General features: G+C 26.5%; 1 protein-coding gene across 1 annotated transcript; it reads left to right on the top strand.

Annotated features, from left to right (window-relative positions):
- The first annotated feature begins 18 nt into the window (after positions 1-18).
- Positions 19-20782, top strand: LOC132919841 (fatty acid synthase). Its single transcript, XM_060981726.1, has 25 exons — positions 19-143; positions 2964-3190; positions 3275-3427; positions 7394-7567; positions 8442-8881; positions 8943-9371; positions 9455-9592; positions 9666-9896; positions 9973-10697; positions 10754-11015; positions 11671-12031; positions 12101-12280; positions 12575-12726; positions 12794-12961; positions 13486-13770; positions 13849-14051; positions 16053-16590; positions 16650-16829; positions 16901-17099; positions 17164-17490; positions 17571-17818; positions 18911-19894; positions 19950-20210; positions 20272-20517; positions 20591-20782. Exons 2-25 carry the CDS (start codon positions 2974-2976, stop codon positions 20702-20704), a joined length of 7215 nt encoding a protein of 2404 aa, XP_060837709.1. The 5' UTR covers positions 19-143; positions 2964-2973; the 3' UTR covers positions 20705-20782.
- Positions 20783-22042: the final 1260 nt, after the last annotated feature.

Below are 22042 nucleotides of genomic sequence, written 5' to 3'. Positions count from 1 at the left end.
GTTTTTTGATTGACTCTTTTTCACCCTGAACTAAGTAAGCTTGTCATTGTGTTTGCCGAGAACCTTCTCGGTACAACTTCAGTAACTGTTGGATCAGTTTTGGCTAAGGATATTTTATTGATTTAACTTTTTATCATTAAACGGTAAGTTACTTAAAATATTTATTTGTTATTTTTATTTCCTATACTATTAATATTACCAATTTATAAAAACACTGTATTTTGTGTTTTAATGGTCAAAATTGTTTACAAATTTTAAAGTAATATTTGATTTATTATTTTATTCTCATTGGTTAAGTTGAAAATTATTTTTTATATTTTATAAACTCGTTAAATTATAACATACATAATACATGATGATTGATAAACCTTCAAGTTAATTAAAAATATTCAAAATTAATTTTAGAAAAATAAAACTTATAAGACAATCATATTTTTTTACTTTCATTTGTTTATAAATATATTTGTTAATATTTGTTATATGTACATTTATACGGAGTTAAAATATGATAATATATGTACTGAAAAATAAAAACTAAACAAAACCCAAATTTTATTTTAAAAACCATTTATAGTACTTTGGTTAAATTTAACTATATAACTATAATCTATACTGTAACTGCTATAAGATTGTATTAAATAATCTTTTAATAATTGTTTAAGTACATATTAGTTATAGTTATTTACTTAATTATATTCTGTTAATTTTATTTATTTGTATTTCGTATTAAGAGAACGCATACTTGCATGTGTTATCTTTGTCATATAAATATACATCACAAATTTGTATTCAGCAGAACCAATTTTAAATTGTAAGCTTTAACATTGATATATTGTTGAACATAAGGTGAACAATTATACACATATTTTATTATTTTACTGTATTTTAATTTTAAATGCAATATTTTACAAACTCGTAACTCAATTAAAAATTAGTTATCTTAAAAAAGAATTACATATAAATTGCAAAAACTGAAATTTTTTACTAAAAATATTTGTGTACTACATTTTTTGTTATAATATTGTGTGACATCAATGATAATCTAGTGGAAGAGATCTTCCCCATTAATTTTAGTAATAACTTTTTACAAAGTTCTGTTTTATTATTATTTATTAATTTTTCGTTATCCTTGGTAAATGCTGTTTTTTTCAGATCTACTTATGTCGACTAATAAAATGTGAATAAAAATATCAAAATTCAAAAGAATTCTTGACAATCCCTTATCAGTAAAAGTAATAATCCATCTATATTATTACTTAAATGTATTAATACACAAGATGGGTACTATATAATTTAATGAACAAAGAATTATAAATTAAGATACCTAATGATTTAGTTAATTTCATTGAACAAAAAATTTAAAACAAGTAACATTACAAGTATACCTCAATTGATATAATTTATTTTCTACAAATAAAAATTATATACAACTGTAAATAATGATAAATTTATTAGTATACAATATCAAGCTATTTATAAAATTAATTAATTTCATAACTAATATTTTGGAACTACTTATAATGGTCCAGGTTTATAATAAATAAATACTTAGTCAGTACCTGGGTCACTGTTAAATTTGTAAAATACGAGTATGAAATTGCCAGATTGGTATTAATTTAATTATGCTAATACGCCAAATTTTCGAAATTACCTAAATGTTTAATTAATATATGCCACACAAATACCCAAAGTTTAGATTGATAACAATTAACAGATTAGGTACTCAACAATTATAATATAGGTAATCATAATTAAATTTATTCTATGAAGTAATCCTGCCTTATTTCGTGCTATTTAAGTAAAATGTATTATTAAAATTACGCTCGATTAAGATAATTGTTTTCGCGTTTTTAATTGATTTTATAATTAGATGGGTAGTACATGTAAGAAAATAATAAAACATAATAATGTATAGGTACCTACATATTAGTGTTAATGTATTATATTTTTTTTTTAATATATGTACCTATAATATGAAAATTATTTGGTAGATATTTAATTTAATTTTTACCTGCTAATGGTTTTTACCTAACTTAATATTAAAGTTTTCGAAATGTAGTTTTTAGATTCTCAATATATAATACACGTCACTACCTATAAAATAGTTCAAATCCTTTTATTTGACTTTTAAAAATATTTAGATAGTCGTATTTTGGTAACAATCTATACAATTTAATCAAATAATACATAATATTATAAATATTATATGATATTTTAGTATAGGTAATAATTTCCCATGTATTGTTTTATAATTATTAATTTAAATCTTAAAAAAATACTATAAGTAGTTTATAGTTTATAAACACGCAGAATGGGTACCAGATGGTAGGTGCTACCGATTACCAGCTATGAATAATAAATAATAATAATAATAGCCCATAGATGGGCGTGCCAATGAAAATATAAAATTAATTTTGATTCTTATTGTTTTTGATTTTATATTGAAATCATTATTTACCACACTTCCTGTCAGTGCATAGAATATAGGCACCTATTATCCGACGATTTGGGTATTCCTTTAAATTATCATTCCATGTGTTTTTTTTGTTTTCTATTTTTTAATTGTTATTACTATTTTACTTAGAACTCATCACACTGTATATAAACTTCTATAATTATAATGTAAGAAAATAAATTCCCGATTTAAATAATTTCAATGCATATTATAATATTATGTTGTGTTTCATAACATCGGATACGAACCGCCTATAACAAAACATAAATTATTCGTCCGTTGATTAAATGATCTATGACCTTAAGACCTTAAACGACTATATACGACCCTATACAAATAGCTATATGTTGCGATCGCACGATATGCAAATCAATGGCACATCCTGTGATCTATTAATTTAATGAATAAACATGTGTTTTAACATCAAACAAATGTTTTTTTCTGAATACTTATATTCATTATGTTTTTGATGTATTGGGTACTAATGACAATAATTCCCTAATTTTAGGTAAACCAATATGTCGAGACAACAAGCCATCGAGCTTAAGATTAAAACTGATAGGGAGATAGCATTGAAGGCCGGCCGTCGTTTGGTGAAATGTGATCCTGGAGATGAAATCGTAATATCGGGGTTTTCCGGATCTTTTCCAAACTCTGACGGTCTTCCAGATTTTGCAGACAATCTTTTTAATAAAGTTGACTTGATATCAGATGATAACAGAAGATGGACAATTGGTAAAAAAAAATTGAATATTGTTTACGTTATAAATTATGATTATACTTATTCTCGATGTATTTAAAATAATTATATTATTTCAGAACACCCGGAAATCCCTCAGCGAACTGGTAAACTAAATCAAGTAAATAAGTTCGATGCAGCATTTTTTGGGGTTCATTATAAACAAGCCCATACTATGGATCCTATGTGTCGTATTATTTTGGAAAAATCATACGAGGCAATAGTGGACTCAGGTAATAAGCACAATATAATTCTATACTGTAAACTCTTGATATTTAAAATTAATTTGAAATAAATGCTCGGTACCTGAATATCTGGTGGTGATTGAGCGTTATAATTTGAGAAAATGTAATACAGCCATACAGGTATACTCTGTTACTCAATTATGTGTTAAATTTAATGCAAACCAGCTGTCAACATTTAACAATTTTAAGTTCTTACCTTAAACCAGGGATGGGTAACTCAAAATATCTAGAAGGTCAATTTTTTCAATTTTAAAATCTAACGGACCAGATATCATATAGAAAGCAAAGAAAAAAAAGTGTCATTAAAATTTATTATTCGGTAACATTTATTTTTATATTTATTTATTTATTTATATTTGCAACATGTTTCAATGTGAGACTTAAAAGTCGCGTAGTTACAGATGATAATTTATTAATTCAACAAAATCTACCTATATTTCTGTAGTTGAAACACGTAATTTATGTCCTAAGGTTTCATCTGTTAAGTGATTTCCTTTCTTAGATGATTCATTTTGGAAAATGTACTGTTACATAATAATATGTAAGTTATTCCAAACATGGATAACATTTTTAGTATAAAATCTCGCAGAAATTCATATTTTCTAACTGATGTTTTCAAAACGACGCATAATTCTGTTTGTAGATACGATTATTGGATCTGTTAAAACTTACATATTTTCAATAGAAGTGAAGAATCTTTATTTTCTATTTCAAATTTTCAACTGCCATTGGATTATCAAAAAAATTTATTTGAGAACGCAAAAGTTCAACTTCTTCAAATCGTCTTTTGAATTTATGATTAGTTCATCTAAGTGGGTAATGCAATATTAAAAAAAAAAGGGTGGGCAAGTCGCAAGTGGGTAAGGTTATTGTTATATTTTGTGATATCGCTCTGCTTTATAGTAGAGATGGGGAGTAGGTCACTAAAATGGATGTGTTGAATTTAAATGCAATGACAGGTATCATTAGGTTAGGTTAGGTATACGAAAAACGATTCTGAACAGAGATGATTAGTCAGTCTAGGATAATTAGTAGGATATATTATATTATTACCTATATTTAAATTGTAATAGATCGTTATTTTACACGACTTCATCAAAAATTAAATTTCCTACGCTCATAAAATTTTTTCTATATTAACGCTACAATTTTTTTTTACAGTCACTTGGAGGAAAACTTATGGATAACCTTGTATTTGGATTTTTTAACCTTAGGTATAAATCACAAAAATTTTACGAATTTTCAACTTCAAAATCCCTTGTCATTTTTGCGATTTTTATAAATTTGTTAAAATTTGAACTTTAAATGGTTATAAACGAAATTTGTGACTAAAGATTTTTAGGAAAGTCAAAATTTCATTTGTCTATAAATAGCTTAAAAAGTTAGGTGTATAAGTATATAAATATTATTTCCAACTATAACCCTTTATTATAATAATTATCTTGTATCTTGTGATTTTTATCATTAATGAAATTTACAATTTATTACATATTTTGTTCAAATTGATAGTACATAATATATATATATAAATATATTATATTATATTATATAAACGTTTTACAAGTTTTTCAATAATGATTTATATGGGGGACGTGCCGTCCCCCTGTGCAAATTAAAAATACAAATAGGGGTACGCTAAAATAAATAAAATTTTGAAGGGGAGCTCCGTCCCCCTGCGTGGCTGCGTAACCCCTAATTCGAGAACTGATAGTGGATGAATATAGGGGATAAATAATTATAATTTGTAATAATAATAATTATTAATTAATATTATTGTTATCGTCTCTCACATATGTAATATTTTGTGAAGTATTTTCCTAATATTATCAATCGTGCACTATCTATATTTATCTACAACTTACAAGTATTAATTATATTAATGTAACAACTATAACATTTAAAAATACAGGTGATTTATTTTCTGGGAAATACACTTTTCCACAGTCCTAGTTAAATCTTTGATACCTAGGTAACATAATTTTTAATTAAGACAAATATTGAAATATCCATATTAATTGACTTAATTGTTAGTACTTAAATAGTCAATACAATGATTGAATGATACATACGCCATAATGACAAATATGAAATAACAATGACAGGTTTCTTATCGTCTATTTTTTTTTAATTGGGTTTTTTTTTATACTTCGATTATTTTAAGCGTAAATAAATTTTTTTTGATTTTCCAAAAATTCTGTTTTTTTTTAATTTTCCGAAAACTGTTTTTTTTTGGAAATGTATTATTTTATTATTTTCTTTAAATTTCCATATTTTTTGAAGCTCTGGGGAAAAAACTGTTTTTTCCGATATTTTCCTGAATTTTTTCGGAAATTTTCCGGCATTTTAATCACTAATATATAATATATACATTATACAGTAAATAGATGTTTATAATACTTACATAATTAATAATTTTTGGAAAGATTTAAAAATGGAATTCATTTTTATCAGTATAATAAACGTCAATTAACAGATCATAGTGTATTGAGGACCTTGTATATCTACACCTGAAATTAACTTGTTAATTGTTATAGATATATACCAATTACCAATTGTTTACTGGGTTATGTGGCTTTGCTTTAAATTATGATGTGACAAAAATACTAATGTTGCAGGCAGTATACTATAACCGGCCTATCTTACATAAAATATATTGACAATATTGTATCAAATTATTTTAATAAAATTAATATTACATTGTTAGGTATTAATTATTATTCATTACCTACCTATTTATTTAAATTTTTCATACCGCTCAAAAATTAATAATTAAGTTTTTCAAAAGTTTAATTAAGCATTACTTTTTAATTAATTTAAATTTTAAGACGATACCACAACTGCGTATACTGTCTCAGTTTTACAAACATATAATATAGCAAATTTTCCTGTAATGAAAAAAATTTTAAATTGTTAGTTTTCATATTATAGTGAATTAATCGATGATCAAACTTTAACTATTGGGTCTGTATTGACTGTATTCTCTCGTTGGTTTTTTATGGCATTTTATTTATTAAACAACTTATGAACATTTTTATACCTGTGTTTTATAAACCCACGCTAAATTCGTATTAAAATTAAAATATCGTAATTGACGTAAATAACCTAATGAGAAACACTTTTTATGTTCTTATAAGTTGATCTTAGAACACTTATGAAATTAAATTTTTCATTTCGTTTTGATATTTTTAAACTACTGTAAGTAAAACATTGTTTTACATTTTTAAACTGAGAATGGATTACTAAATAATTTATGAATTTTGATTTGAATACCTATAAAAAAATACCTAAAAAAATCCATTTTGTAACATTATTTATAATAAACTTTTAATAACGATTGTTCAAACAACACAGGATAATTTTTACATCTAGTAAATACTGAAAGTGTATGATTTAATTTTGGTTTTTGTCATGTTTGATTTACGTTAGAAATTATATAAAATATAACTAGTATATAAGTAGGTATAATAATCTATCTTACCTAAATTATATCTCTAGTAAGTAATAATTATTTAAAAAATTTAAATATTTGAAATATTTTATTTAGTTTATTACCTTTTCTAATAAATTTAATTTAATTTTAATATTTAGGTTATATGAGGAAAAATTAAAGTTTGTCGTTGCAGAAATTATGCATTTTTATGTTATAAACTATTGTAGTTTTAAACAGCTATTATTTATTGACAAAATCATCCTAAATAATATCATTGACATTTTTATTATAGAAATGAACATGTATCATAAAATGTTTAATATTAGGTTCTTCTAGATGATTAAAGATTTTTATAAGATACAAATTAAGTGATTTCGAAATTAAATTAAGTTAAATCAGAATTCAATAATAGTGTACCAAGCTCTAAGATTCAAAGATATTAAAAACATACATTAAATTCATTTTAATAATGGTTAAAATTTGAAAATAAAATAATATTCAACTTTTTGATGTTGTTATTTTAGGAAATTCTCCGAAGTCATTAAAAGGATCAAAAACAGGAGTGTTTGTTGGAGCTTGCTTCAGTGAGTCAGAAAAAACTTGGTTTTATGAAAAACTTCAAGTAAATGGATTTGGACTTACTGGTTGTGCTCGAGCCATGCTTGCTAATAGGATATCTTATTGGTTAGGTGTAAATGGTGAGTAATATTTTTTTCAAATATTCTTAAAAAAGGGCAACGGGCTTACATTATATGTTGTTTCTGTCTTATAAACTTACAGCATAGGTATCAAATTTGCGATCAACAGAACCAACTTTAAGTTGTTAAATTTTATACTAAAGTGAATTAGTTCATTAAACTATTATACAACTTAAAAGTGAGCATATTATCTAGAGAATTTCGTAAGTTTTTATTGATATTTTAGTTTTAAAGTGGTTTATAGTAAAAAAAAAAATAGTCACAGTTATAGGCATTATAGCAGTGTCGTAGCCAGGGGGAGACTAAATGGGCTATAGCCTCCCCCATTGGTGGTATTTTTCATATTGTTTTGAAATATTTAAATTTAATTATGGAAATTGTCTTACAAATTTTAGTTATTTAAAATAGTAAATACACTAATGGTTAATGGCAAATCAACGTTAGTATGTTATCAGTATTTTTGTTTGGTTTTGTTTTTGTTTTTCAATAATTCAAGTTAAAAATTTTTACCCCCCCCCCCCCCCCCCATAAATCCTGGCTGCGCCACTGCGTTATAGCTATAGTTAAAATAGGTCATAAGTCATAACTCTCTTTAAAATGTAGATATCAATAAAATTAGATTCCCCAGATGATAAATCTTTTCTATCTTTAAGTTTGAGAATAGGCCAATTCCCTTTAGTATTAAAGCAAACAACTTATAATTGGTTCTGCCGGAGCTAAATGCAAGTTTGATAATGTGTTAAAGTTTGTAAGATGCAGATGGTACATACATGGTATTATTGAGTAGAACTGTAGGTAAATATGAAATAATTATAGTATTTCAGTATTTGTTTTGTATAATTAGAATTAAACTATAATTTTCTTATGTATATAGGTCCTAGCTATTCAGTAGATTCTGCTTGTTCTTCAAGTTTATATGCATTGGAACACGCTTATAAGGCTATTCGAGATGGACACTGCGATTCTGCACTTGTTGGAGGTTGTAACTTGTGTCTCCATCCATATGTGTCTCTGCAGTTTGCACGATTGGGTGTACTCTGTGCGGATGGTCGATGCAAATCTTTCGACGAAGCGGCTAATGGATATGTTAGATCAGAAGCAGTTTGTGTTCTGTACTTACAAAAAGCAAAACATGCTAAACGAGTGTATGCAAAAGTTTTGCACGCTAAAACAAACTGTGATGGGTATAAAGAACAAGGAATAACTTATCCTTCGGGGCCATTGCAACAAAGATTATTAGAAGAGTTTTACGAAGAGTGTGAAATAAAGCCAAGTGATTTAGCTTGGATAGAAGCACACGGAACAGGAACTAAAGTATGTAAAAATTTAATATTAAACAATATGTTTAATTTATATTTATATTTATAATACATAGGTTGGCGATCCAGAAGAAGTGAAAGCTCTAGAAAATGTGTTTTGTCCTGGCCGCACAGAACCGTTATTGATTGGTTCTGTAAAATCTAATATTGGTCATTCGGAACCTGCCTCTGGTTTATGTTCTGTAGCCAAAGTTATCATAGCTATGGAAACTGGTTTTATACCTCCAAACATCAATTTTAACACTCCAAGAGAGGATATTACAGCATTTCACAATGGTCGTATAAATGTGGTGGCTGAAAAGACACCTTGGAATGGTGGTTTAGTTGGTATTAATTCATTTGGGTTTGGTGGTGCTAATTGTCACGTATTACTTAATTGGAACAATAAAAGTAAAATTAATAATGGGCTACCTGAAGACGATTTGCCTAGATTAGTCGTAGCATCTGGTAGAACTGAAGAAGCTGTAACCACTATATTAAACGATGTAAGTCATTTAATTATATATACCTAATTGATATAGAAATGTTTAATTGATATCTTGATGTATAATTTTATTTTAAATTTTAGTTCTTGTCAAGATCGTTGGATAAAGAATATGTGCGTTTATTACATGATATTCAAGCAGAGCAGATTCCTGGGCATATTTATAGAGGATATACTATCATAAATAAAGATTTTAAAACAAACCACTCAATAGATTTCCAAGTAAACAAGTCATATTTTTATTTTATAATTTAAATATTTTTATAATTATTTATCATAAGTGTATTTTATTTAGTATTATTCCGGAGAAGTACGTCCTGTATGTTTTGTATTTTCTGGAATGGGTTCTCAGTGGACTGGAATGGGTAAATCATTGATGAAATTACCAATTTTCAATGAATCAATTTTAAAGAGTCATACCGTTTTAAAAGAATTTGGAATTGACTTAATAAAAATAATTACTAGTGCTGATCCTAATATATTAAATAATACAGTTAACTCGTTTGTGGGAATTGCAGCTATGCAAGTAAATATTTAATTTTTATGCCATTAATAAAGTTTAAATTTAAATTTAGAAGTATAACATTTTTAATTTAATTTAGATTGCATTGTTTGATGTGTTGATTACTATTGGAATTACTCCAGATATTATCATTGGACATTCATTTGGAGAATTATTGTGTGCATATGCTGATGGCTGTTTAACATCTGAACAGACTATTCGAGCAGTTTATTACTATGGCGTAGCTATATTAAATTCTAAGATTCCTTTAGGTGCAATGGCGCATATTGGTATTGGATATAATCAAATTAAAGATTTACTTCCAACAAATGTTGAAGTGGCTTGCCATAACTCGCAAGATAGTTGTACGATATCTGGGTTGAAAGAATCAGTTGAACAATTTATACTTAAATTAAAATCAAAAGATATTTCAACGCAAATAATAAATATACTAAATATACCATATCATTCAACATTTATTAAAAAAGCAATTCCATCGTTATTAGAACATCTGAAAAATATAGTGACAAATCCTAAATTACGGTCAGGAAAATGGATAAGTACTTCAATACCAGAAGAACAATGGGGCGAAGATAAAGCAAAATATTGTTCTGCTGAATATTGTGCAACCAATTTACTAAATAGTGTATTATTTGAAGAAACATTTGAACATGTACCAAAGGGATCTGTACTGATTGAATTAGCTCCACACGGTGTTCTCCAAGAGGTTTTGAATCGATCACATAAAAAAAATATTACCAATGTAGACTTAGCTTCCAAGAATCATAAAGATGGACTTGATTATCTACTGTCAGCTTTTGGAAAGTAAGAATAATTATAATATTTTTGTTATTTACTTTAACTATTTCCATTTTATGAAGAATATTTGAAGCTGGTCTCAATCCAAAAATCAGTAAACTTTACCCGGATATTGAATTTCCGGTTAGTCGAGGTACTCCAATGATTGCACCTTTAGTACGATGGGAGCATTCAGAAGATTGGTATGTGACAATGTATCGTGTTCAAGACAAAATTAAATCTGGTGAAAGAAATATTTCAATTTCTTTGAAAGATGACGAATATGAGTATTTATCTGGTCACGTAATTGACGGAAGAAATTTATTCCCAGCAACTGGATATTTGGTACATATTTTTAATTACATTATTCATTTTTAATGACCCTTAAAATTATTTAGGGCACTATATAAACTGTATAAAATATATTTTTTATACTTTTTATAATATCTAATTAGATAATCATTTCTAATCATTTTTTTTTTAAGTTTGTTAACTTCTATTTTAAAATCTTTAAATATAATTAGATTCAAATTTATTGGAAATAGTGTATATGTTTCAAAAGTTCTGGAATTGTTTTTTTATAATTTAAAGTTGGGTAAATTATTGTTTTATGATAAATCATGCCTCATTAGCCAGTCATTTCTTTAAAACTTTAAAAGAGAATCAATTAGATCATACGTCTCACACAATTTTTATTATAGATTATTTTTTGTGATAATTTAAGGAAAAACATTTTAATATTTATATATGTATACATTAAGTATAGACTCATGTAGTATACAACATAAAGAAGGAAAGAAAATTTATTTTGTCTTTTAAAAATTACGCATTGGCCATTAGTTCCGTTGTGTTGACACATTTTATAATAGGTTTATTATTAATACGTAAACTTAAATCAAATTATATGCTACAATACGTTTTTAACATTAACCTTCATTATTCTTAAATTTATATTTTGTTAGTTTATCAAATCATGTTTATATTTGTGTTAATTGAATAGGTTATGGCATGGGAAACACTTGCTTTAATGCGAGGAGAACTGTATTCTGAAGTACCAGTTGTATTTGAGAATGTTCGTTTTCAAAGAGCAACTAATATTCCAAAAGATGGAAATGTAGAGTTTATTGTAATGGTACAAAAAGGCAGTGGTACGTTTGAGGTAGTTGAAAGTGGTGCGCCAGTTGTTACTGGTCGTTTGTACATTCCTACCGATGTTAACAACGAGATGATTGACATGCCTCCACATCCAGACGAACCAGACGATACAGATTTAAATATAAAGGATATTTACAAAGAATTAAGACTACGAGGCTATAATTATAAAGGACTGTTTAGAAGTTTAAATCGTGTCAATCTTGACGGTAAACTTAAACAATAATAATATCAAGTTGTTTTTTTTATATTTGTTATTGGTTTTTTTTTTTGATTAGCTACTATTGGAAGAGTTGGATGGTTTAATAACTGGGTTGCATTCATGGATAATATGTTACAAATTCAAATATTAAGAGAAGACACAAGAGCACTTTTTGTGCCTACCTCATTACAGAAACTTTTTATTAATGTAAAAAAACATGCTACAGTATTACAAACTCTCCCAGAAGATAAACCGGGTAATTAATGTATTCATAATTCAATATTAGTGTCCAATTTTTAATTATTATATATTTTATACATCGGAATCCCGTCAACTAATGTTTTTTTTATTTTATCTTTTTCGTGAATTCATGTCTGAATTAAATTATTTGTGTATATCACATATATACTTATGTATTATATACTTATAAGTTATTATTTATTATCTAATATCTTTACAACATTATATGTTTAGATTGTATATTATATTTTAAATAAATAAACAAATTGATATATATATATATTATATTATGTAAGTTGTTAAATTTCAGAGTTCCCTGTTTACGTGTACCCAGAAATAGACCTTATTCAATCCGGTGGCGTAGAAATTCGAGGACTTCACGCAAATGTAATTGCTAAAAGGAAGCCATTAGCTGATCCAGTTTTAGAGAAATATATGTTTGTTCCGAACATTATTGAAATAGTAAATAAATAGAAATAAATTAATAAATAAATCACAGTTAATATTTTAATCTTTATTATATTTGTAGGGTTATACGTTGGAAGAAATAGTGCGTATTTCTTTGCATTTAGTTATTGAAAACCTCATGGGCATTAAAGTAAAAACTGTAGAAATTTTAAACAAAACTTTTAACCCGGATGTACAAATTCTTAGCCCCATCATTCTTGAAGTCTTAGCTGACCTACCACTCATACAGGTTTGAAGTTATATTTATTTTTTACTCATACACTTATTTATTAAATTTATTATTTAAGTTTTAAACTGGCCAGGGCCAATTACATACATTAGAATATTTGTAACAATCGTTCGTTAATAATATAATAATAATTTGAAGAAAAAACAATGAATTACCATATAAAATATCAAGGCCGTAACTGGGGGAGGGTCCAGGGGTCCGGATAGTTTATTGACTATACATTTTCAACGTTTATATTTAAAAAAATGTTGAAATTTTTTTTCAGTTACGGCCTTGTACAATATAATAATGATACTTATAGTTGTGTATTATCAAAACATATGGAATTACAAAAATTTTTTAAATGAATAGAAAATTGGTGATATGAACAGATATTTTTAATTCATTTAAAGTTTTCATAATTCTGTTAAGGGAAGTTTTGTTTGCATAATTATACTATAGTACATAGTTACCTACTTCTGTGTTTAAATTAAATGTATTTTTATACCGTATATTTATAAGTATATATGTACATATATTTTTAGCCCGAAGTATCTATTCTATCTGATGGATCTCATCCTCAATTGAAAGAAATAGGATCCAATATAACGGTGGAAGATAAAAAATTGGCTTCGGATCAATCAGTGTTATTCGCTGTTGGATCAGGAGTTTTACAAGACTCTAAATATCTGGAACAAGTTTATGCCACTCTTAAACCAGGTGGATTTTTACTGACACGTGAGCAATTAAATGCCGAATATCCACAAGATTCTGTAGAAGTCTGTCTAGATGCTTCTTTAGAACAAGAACGATTAATGCTTGTTAGAAAAGTATGAAACATAGTACCTAATAAATTAATAAAATATTAAGATACAAAATATAATTTTTTATTGTAAACATTGTTATAGCCTTTGGAGCAAAACATTGTTCCAATTGTAGTTAAAATATCGAGCACAGAATTTTCGTGGTTACCTGTATTACAAAAATTATTAAAAGCTGATGATGCTTCTGTAAGCCAAAAAATTGTTCTTGTCAGTGAAAACGATCCTACTAATGGTATAGTTGGATTTTTAAATTGTATCAGAAAAGAACCGGGCGGTGAAAGAATTAGGTATGTAATATATATATATAAATATACATATGATTTTTTGAATCAATAATTATTAGTTTAAATTTAACTATAAAATCAATTTAGACATATTATTTAAAAAATTTTTATACTATATAGTATATATATTAAATTTAAAATAACTGAACACTATTTTAATATATTTTTAGATCGTTATAATTTTAATCGATTATTTCTGAAATAAAGCCCTAAAAAATTGTTATAATGTTATATATATATAGACCTTATACTTAGTAGTTAAAGTTGATGGTTATAATTATTATATAGTAGGTATTTAAAAATGATTGATTCATGTTTATGACTTAGTTTTTAATTTAATTAATGAATAATATGATACTTAAGTTTTTACATGAAATAATTTGATAGATTTCGAGTGGAAAATATATTATATAAACTCATAACTTATTAGTTTTACCGATTTCCCTCGATGCCCAATTTCACAAAATTAGACAAGTGGTTACCGTGCTTTCGTCTAAATAATTCTACACCATTAATACATTAATTTATTTTTAATTTTACAAAAATTATTTATTTTAGATTCTGAGAAAAATTCCTTTTTTCATTAACATTTTTCTTATTTTCCGATAATATTTCCTCAGAATATTAAGCGATATGTCGAAAATTTTCCGTTTGAGGAAAAACCAGGTAGATTTCAACGATAGACCTTTGGATTGAGATTACCTTGTACTCTCATATATGTATTATAATAAAAAAAATATTTAAATATATAAAAAGTGGGTAAGTAGGAAACCATTCTGCTGTACAGTTAAGTGTCAAGTATATTTCGTCATTGAGTAGGTATAGTTATTAGGTAACTTAAATGGATTTGTTATATTCAACTAAAAATTATTTCATACGAATATCAATTCTATGCGCAGATGGTCATTAGTTTCAGCCTATATAACTAAATCTATTATTATTATTTATTTATAATTTATTGCTAGTCTTGTAATAAATTACAAATTATTATATTCCGAGCGAATAAATTAGTTTTACAGTATTTCATTTTTGTTAATGTGTCTGAAGATTGAAAAATTTTCTTATAACAGAAAAGAGCTTCAATCTTCAACATTGAGTGTTGTCTATACAGTGACGCACAGAGAAATCTTGAGAGCACATGCAGTTAATTAAAGTATCATCACTATTATCACTCACCACTTTTTTTTATACGTAAACAAAATACTCCTTGTACTCTATAGCATTTATATTTACATAGATAATCTACAAAAATTAATTATTATGATATACATCTTAAGTTTTCATGTGAAATCTGCAGTTATTTATAACCAACCCTTCTCGTGAATATTTTCTATCGCATCACTTGTAGCTAACCCGCCTGGGTGGTGTATTAGATATAATATTAATACTTTGCATAATTGTGTAAAGAATGGAGAGGACAAAAGTATAAAATTCCTCGTACATTTTTTTTTTAAATTGGAAAAATTATCAAAAATTCATTTATAGGTATTCGCAACACTAGTTTTCAATAAAATCGTATATATATTTTTTGAATATTATAACTCAAACAATAAAAATAGCCTTAATTATACATATTTGATATTTTTATCAAACATTAATTATATTATTATTTTAAAAATATTCTACTATAGAACCTTGAAACATTCCACTATTAATTATCATTTTCTAAAAACAATTTAATTTTCAAGACATTTAAATGTATTAATTTAAGTTATTTATAGTGTTGTTTTAAACATATTAATTTAACTTTATTATTTTTGTTTATAATTTGTTTTTCTATTTGCTCTATCAACGAGTCCTACATTGCCTAAATATAATATTAAAGGCATACAGATATTAATCCATAAACATTAGTAAATTGGAACGCTTCGAGTTCTCAATTTTCAGCCACGTTTATAAAACCGCATTTCCTGATGCCATGTATTGACTTAATATTAAACTAAACCTATATTGATTCTATACTATATTATAATATATTAATATTTATTTTACTTTTTGTTTTAGATGTGTATTTATAATGGATAAATCTGCACCAAGTTTTTCTTTAAATGAACCTTTATATAAAACACAATTAAAAAAAGATTTAATATTAAATGTTTACCAGAATAAAGTTTGGGGATCGTACAGACATTTATTGCTAGGACCTCCGTCTTTAATTGAAGCTCAACATCGTTGTGTTAATACCTCAATTCGTGGTGATTTGTCTTCTTTGAAATGGTTTGCGGGATCTATTGTTCCGTTTACCAAATCACCAGTTGAATCGAACTTATTGCATGTTTATTATACCGCTTTGAACTTCAGAGATATTATGTTAGCTACAGCTAAGCTAGCACCTGAAGTTATAGCAAGAGGCCGCATTAATCAAGAAAGTGTAATCGGCTTTGAATATTCTGGTCGCACTGAGAGTGGCGAGAGAATCATGGGAATGATAACGTCACGAGCTTTAACAAATATACTTGAATATGATCCATACTTGGCATGGAAAGTACCAGATAGTTGGTCATTAGAAGATGCAGCAACTGTTCCAGTAGTTTATGGAACAGTACGAGATTTAAGCTTATGTTTAAGTGATATATATATTAACATTTTTATTTTCTTAAGGTAATATACGCTTTGATTGTCAGTGGTAGAATGAAACGTGGTGATTCGGTACTTATCCACGCTGGAACTGGTGGAGTCGGTCAAGCTGCTATAACTATAGCACTTTATTATGAATGTGAAATTTTCACAACAGTTGGAACTGCAGAAAAAAGGGAGTTTATCAAAACCCATTTCCCACAGGTAAATACAACTTAAAGAAAAGAATAACAAAATATTTGTTAAATAATTTATTTTAAATACATAATCTCTAGATCCCTGAAAGCCATATTGGAAATTCAAGAGATTCATCGTTTGAACAAATGATCATGATGGAAACTGACGGCAAAGGAGTTGATTTGGTATTAAATTCATTATCCGAAGAAAAACTTTTAGCATCAGTGAGATGTTTAGCAACTGGTGGTCGATTTTTAGAAATAGGAAAATTTGATTTAGCCAACAACAGCATGTTAGGTTGAGTAATACCTTTATTTTCTGCATTAAATATTTTGATTTAACTTAATTACTTTTATTTTAGGTATGGAATTATTTTTGAAAGAAATAAGTTTCCACGGTGTTATGTTGGACACGTTGTTTGAAAGTCCAAATGAATGGAAACAAGTATTCCAACGTCAAGTGCAAGAAAACATTGATTCTGGAGCAATAAGACCATTAGTGCGCACAGTTTTTGAAAGCGATCAGGTAGAACCAGCTTTCAGGTACATGGCAGCAGGTAAACATATTGGTAAAGTATTGATAAGAATTCGAGATGAAGAAGAAGATCGTTTTATTAAACCACAATCTATAAATGCAATGGCATATCCAAGAGTAACTTTTGACAAGGATTCATCTTGTATTATTTGCGGTAATTGATATTATACATTTTATATAATATTATGTGATATATAGACTATAGAGTTTATACTAAAATTAAATACTGTAAAGGTGGTTTGGGTGGTTTTGGTCTTGAATTGGCTGACTGGATGGTTTTAAGAAATTCGAGAAATATCGTTCTTACTACAAGAACAGGTATACGTAATGGATATCAAGCATTGAGAAAACGCATATGGGAATCGTATGGAGCTAAAGTGGTAATTTCAACTGCTGATATAACTACTGAAGAAGGAGTTATACAATTACTTAACGAAGCAAATCAATTGGGACCAGTTTCTACAATTTTTAATCTCGCCGTAGTAAGTACAATAATTATTGATATTTTAATAAACATAAATACTTTAATTAATACTATATACCTAATACATTTAGTAAACAGTTTATACATAACAAGTTTTGTATTAATTATGTTTATGATATATTATTATATATGGACGTAAATGGATTAAGTGAGAAACTATGTGAAAGATGTTTCACTAGATTATAATACCTTTATATATTATTATTTATTTATTTTATATTTTATAAGTTATAAGTTATGTCATTAATTCATAGTAAAGCGATAATAAGGAACAGTATTAGGTCCTTTATTATTTATTATATTTATTAATGATCTCCTTGAAATTAAAATAAATAACCACAAACCACACAAAATTATTCAGTTTTGTTGATGATACGACTATACTAATATCTGAAAAATTAATAGTCACTTTATACAACGAGTCGACAGACATTTTAAATATGGTCTATGCTTGATTTTATAAAAATATAAAAATAGTTAAAATATTTATTAAAAAAGTTATATTTTTAACTTAATTACAATCTATATACTTTTATTAATTGTTTATTTAGTTTTATTACTACTATATACTGTGTTATTAAATACCTATTTATTATTTATTCTAATACAAACTAATATTTATTAAATACAAGATAAATGTTAATATAAATTGTTTACACATTAAAAAAGATTTTGATAAAAATAGTGTTTTATATACTAGATTAAGATTACCTATGCCGTTTGTTAAATATTAATATTGATCATTTTAAAAGCTTTGAGTTGTTTAAAATGTGTGTGAAACGCCAGGATTTCTCAAATATATAAATTATTTAATTTGTTTACTAATTTTGTTATTTTTAAACATACATTTTTCCCCTTCCTTTTTTAATATGGATTTTCTCATAATATTATTGTATACTTATTTATATTAATAATTTTTTCTATTTAAGTAATGAATATCAGAATATTGATAAGAAAGGCTTTTCCAGCTCAAGCTTAGTTTTTAGGGGGTAATGCAATATTGAAAACTAATTAAATAATCAAAAATGTATTGTATATGTATTATTGTTGCAAGTTTCAAATACATATTATTATTATAATGTTTGTTTAGGTTTTGAAAGATGCATTATTTGAAAATCAAACAGAAGAAGATTTTAAAGCATCGGCTGGACCAAAATCTATTGCTACGTCATTGCTCGATAAATATTCTAGAAAAATGTGTCCGAAGTTAAAACATTTTGTTATTTTTTCGAGTGTAAGTTGTGGTCGTGGTAACGCTGGTCAAACTAATTATGGTATGTCCAATTCGGTAATGGAAAGAATATGTGAAGTTCGTCATTCGGAAGGATTACCAGCTTTAGCCGTTGAATGGGGGGCTGTTGGTGAAGTGGGTCTAGTGGCTGATATGGCCGAAGATAATCAAGAAGTAGTCATCGGTGGTACTTTACAACAAAAAATTGGCAATTGCTTAGAAATATTGGATGATTTGCTTACTCAAAAAAAATACCCCGTTGTCTCGAGCATGGTAGTTGCAGAAAAACGTGCATCCAGTAGTAATGCAGGAACTATTGTTGATACTGTAATTAATATACTTGGTCTTAGGGATTTAAAAACAATTAGTTTACATTCAACCTTGGCAGAATTGGGTATGGATTCAATGATGGCTGTTGAAATCAAGCAAACATTGGAAAGACAATTTGAAGTATTTTTAACGCCTCAAGACATCAGAAGTATGACATTTGCAAAGTTGCAAGAAATTGGATCTTCGGATGATAAAGAAAAGAAAGACGATGCTGAACCAAAGTCAATTAGTCAAGTGCCTGATGTAGGATTGAATTATCTCATACGAGCTGTAGGAGAAGAATCTTCTGCTTATAATTCAGTGATGCGCATTCCATCTTTATGTGAAGATGGTTCTACAGTCGAACAACCGACCACCAAATTACAAACGTTATTCGTTATACCCGGCCTCGAAGGTATTTCATCAATGATGGAACCTTTGTCCAAAAATTTAAATATGCAAGTCTTATGTTTACAATACGACATTATTGGCACAGCAACATCTATTGAAGAAATGGCTGCTAGTCATTATACAGTAAGTAAAAGTTGTAAATATAATTTAACTTTGACTCAAACATATTTGATTGCAGTTGATTGAACAACGATTGTCGGCTGATCAAGAATTTTTAATTGTGGGCTATTCATTTGGTGGGCTTATTGCCATTGAAGTTTTGAAAATTTTGGAAAATAATAATCGTACAGGTAAATTGTGGTTGATTGATAGCGCTCCACAATTTTTGAAAATGACCACTGAAATAGCAATTCGTGGTGATAAGCCTCAAGACCAAGAAATTCAAGTACAACTAATACTGAGGTTCCTTGATTTAGTTTGGCCTCACAATAAAATTGACGTAAGTTAGATTTTTTTTTATAACATACCTAATATAAAAACTTTTTGAATTTTTGTTTTAGTTTATAAATGATCTGTACCAAGTTGATTCATGGGAGGAACGTTTAAATTATTTCATTAACAAAGTCCCTGACGATGTTGTATATAGTAAAGATTATCAAAAACAATTATTAAGCAGTGCTTATACTAAATTGAAAGCCATTATTAATTATGATGGAAAACCAAACGGTAGCTTAAAAACTCGTGCTCTATTAATACGCCCCACTGAACATGTTCTACCAATATCTGAAGATTATGGACTCTCGGAGGTATTATCATTATAAAATAATTATTTTGTACATAAAATAAACATAATTGTTTTTTTTTTTGTTTTATAAATAGTATTTCAAATCGGCAGTTATGGTACACTTTGTTGAAGGAAATCATTATTCAATATTAGAAAACAAAAAAGTTGCTGAACTTATTTCTCAGTCCTTGTCACCTAAAGATTTATAAATAGTCATTATTTGAGAATTGTATTCAATCAATTTATTTATTTAAATAATAATAATAAAAAAAAAAACAGAAACATAATGATTGGACTGAAATAAGTTTTTAGAGATTTTATTTTCTTATTTGTCTTGCTCCTACAAAACAGTTGTTAAATATTAAATCTAATAAATTTCCAATTTATAATTTATTTTATCATCTATTATGATAAATAACATTGACAGATTAGTTTCGAAGCAATTATGAATTGAAAAAACAATAGTTATATTTGTACTATTATGATTAATTTTAATATAGTTATGTTTTAGGCCTGGCTACAACTTTTATTAGTAAGGATTTTTTCGTTATTTACATTGCGGTTGGAAATGTTTTTTTTTACATTATACAGACATAATATAAGTTATAAGTTGCCCTCCAAAAACCTTAAAATAAGCATGCATTTATGCCCTAAAGAACCACTAAATATGCTATTAAAATAAACATTACAAAAATTATAGTATTGAATAAAATATTTTTATTTTAATATCTAGATAATATTTACAAAATTGTAAAAATTATAAACTATTAATTTTTTTTTTTCTTCTCCAATTAATTTTCTTTGATCACGCTTTATGAAAAACACACAAACAATAATTTTAAAATATTTATTTTATATTAATCATACTAATATTTCTGGTTCAGAAAATCTATTTAAAATCAAGTTTTTCTTTATATAACTATAAAACCTACACCTTTGTATAAATAATTTTCAAATTGCACTTATAAATAAAAAATGGTCAAATAATGCATTTAAACATTTTAAATATAAGTTCATTCGTTTTGCTATGAAATAAATTTTTATTTTACTTAGCTATGTTTTTAATGATTTTTGAAAAACAAGCAAACTCCTAGAAGTTCCCAGTCTTACAAATACCGTCCTCTTAATCATATTTATAACTTATTATATAATGACTTAAAAAATCTCTTTATATATATATAATATATTTATTCTATATGAACTATATGTAGGTACGCCTATTATAATATTATACTTGGAACAGTTAAGGGAAGAGGAACCTACGTTATAACTTATAGCTAAAGTGGCTGGCAATGCTATTTTTTTGCATCGAACTTGATATTATATAAATTATAGAATTATAATAATAAATTAATAAACGAGAAAACTCATTTTGGTTATCTTCTTTTGAAACAGAACCTATAGAGTAGGTACCTATATTTATAGTGTATAATAAAATAAATAATATATTGTACTAAATAAAATAAAATCTTGAATGTTAGTTGAATGATATTTTAATCATTTTTGGATAGTTGTCATACTTATATTATCTATTTATAGTATTTATT

The sequence above is a fragment of the Rhopalosiphum padi genome, chromosome 2 (assembly GCF_020882245.1).
Source record: "Rhopalosiphum padi isolate XX-2018 chromosome 2, ASM2088224v1, whole genome shotgun sequence".
In the NCBI taxonomy this organism is placed as follows: Eukaryota; Metazoa; Arthropoda; class Insecta; order Hemiptera; family Aphididae; genus Rhopalosiphum; species Rhopalosiphum padi.
This window is presented reverse-complemented; position numbering and strand designations above follow the sequence as displayed.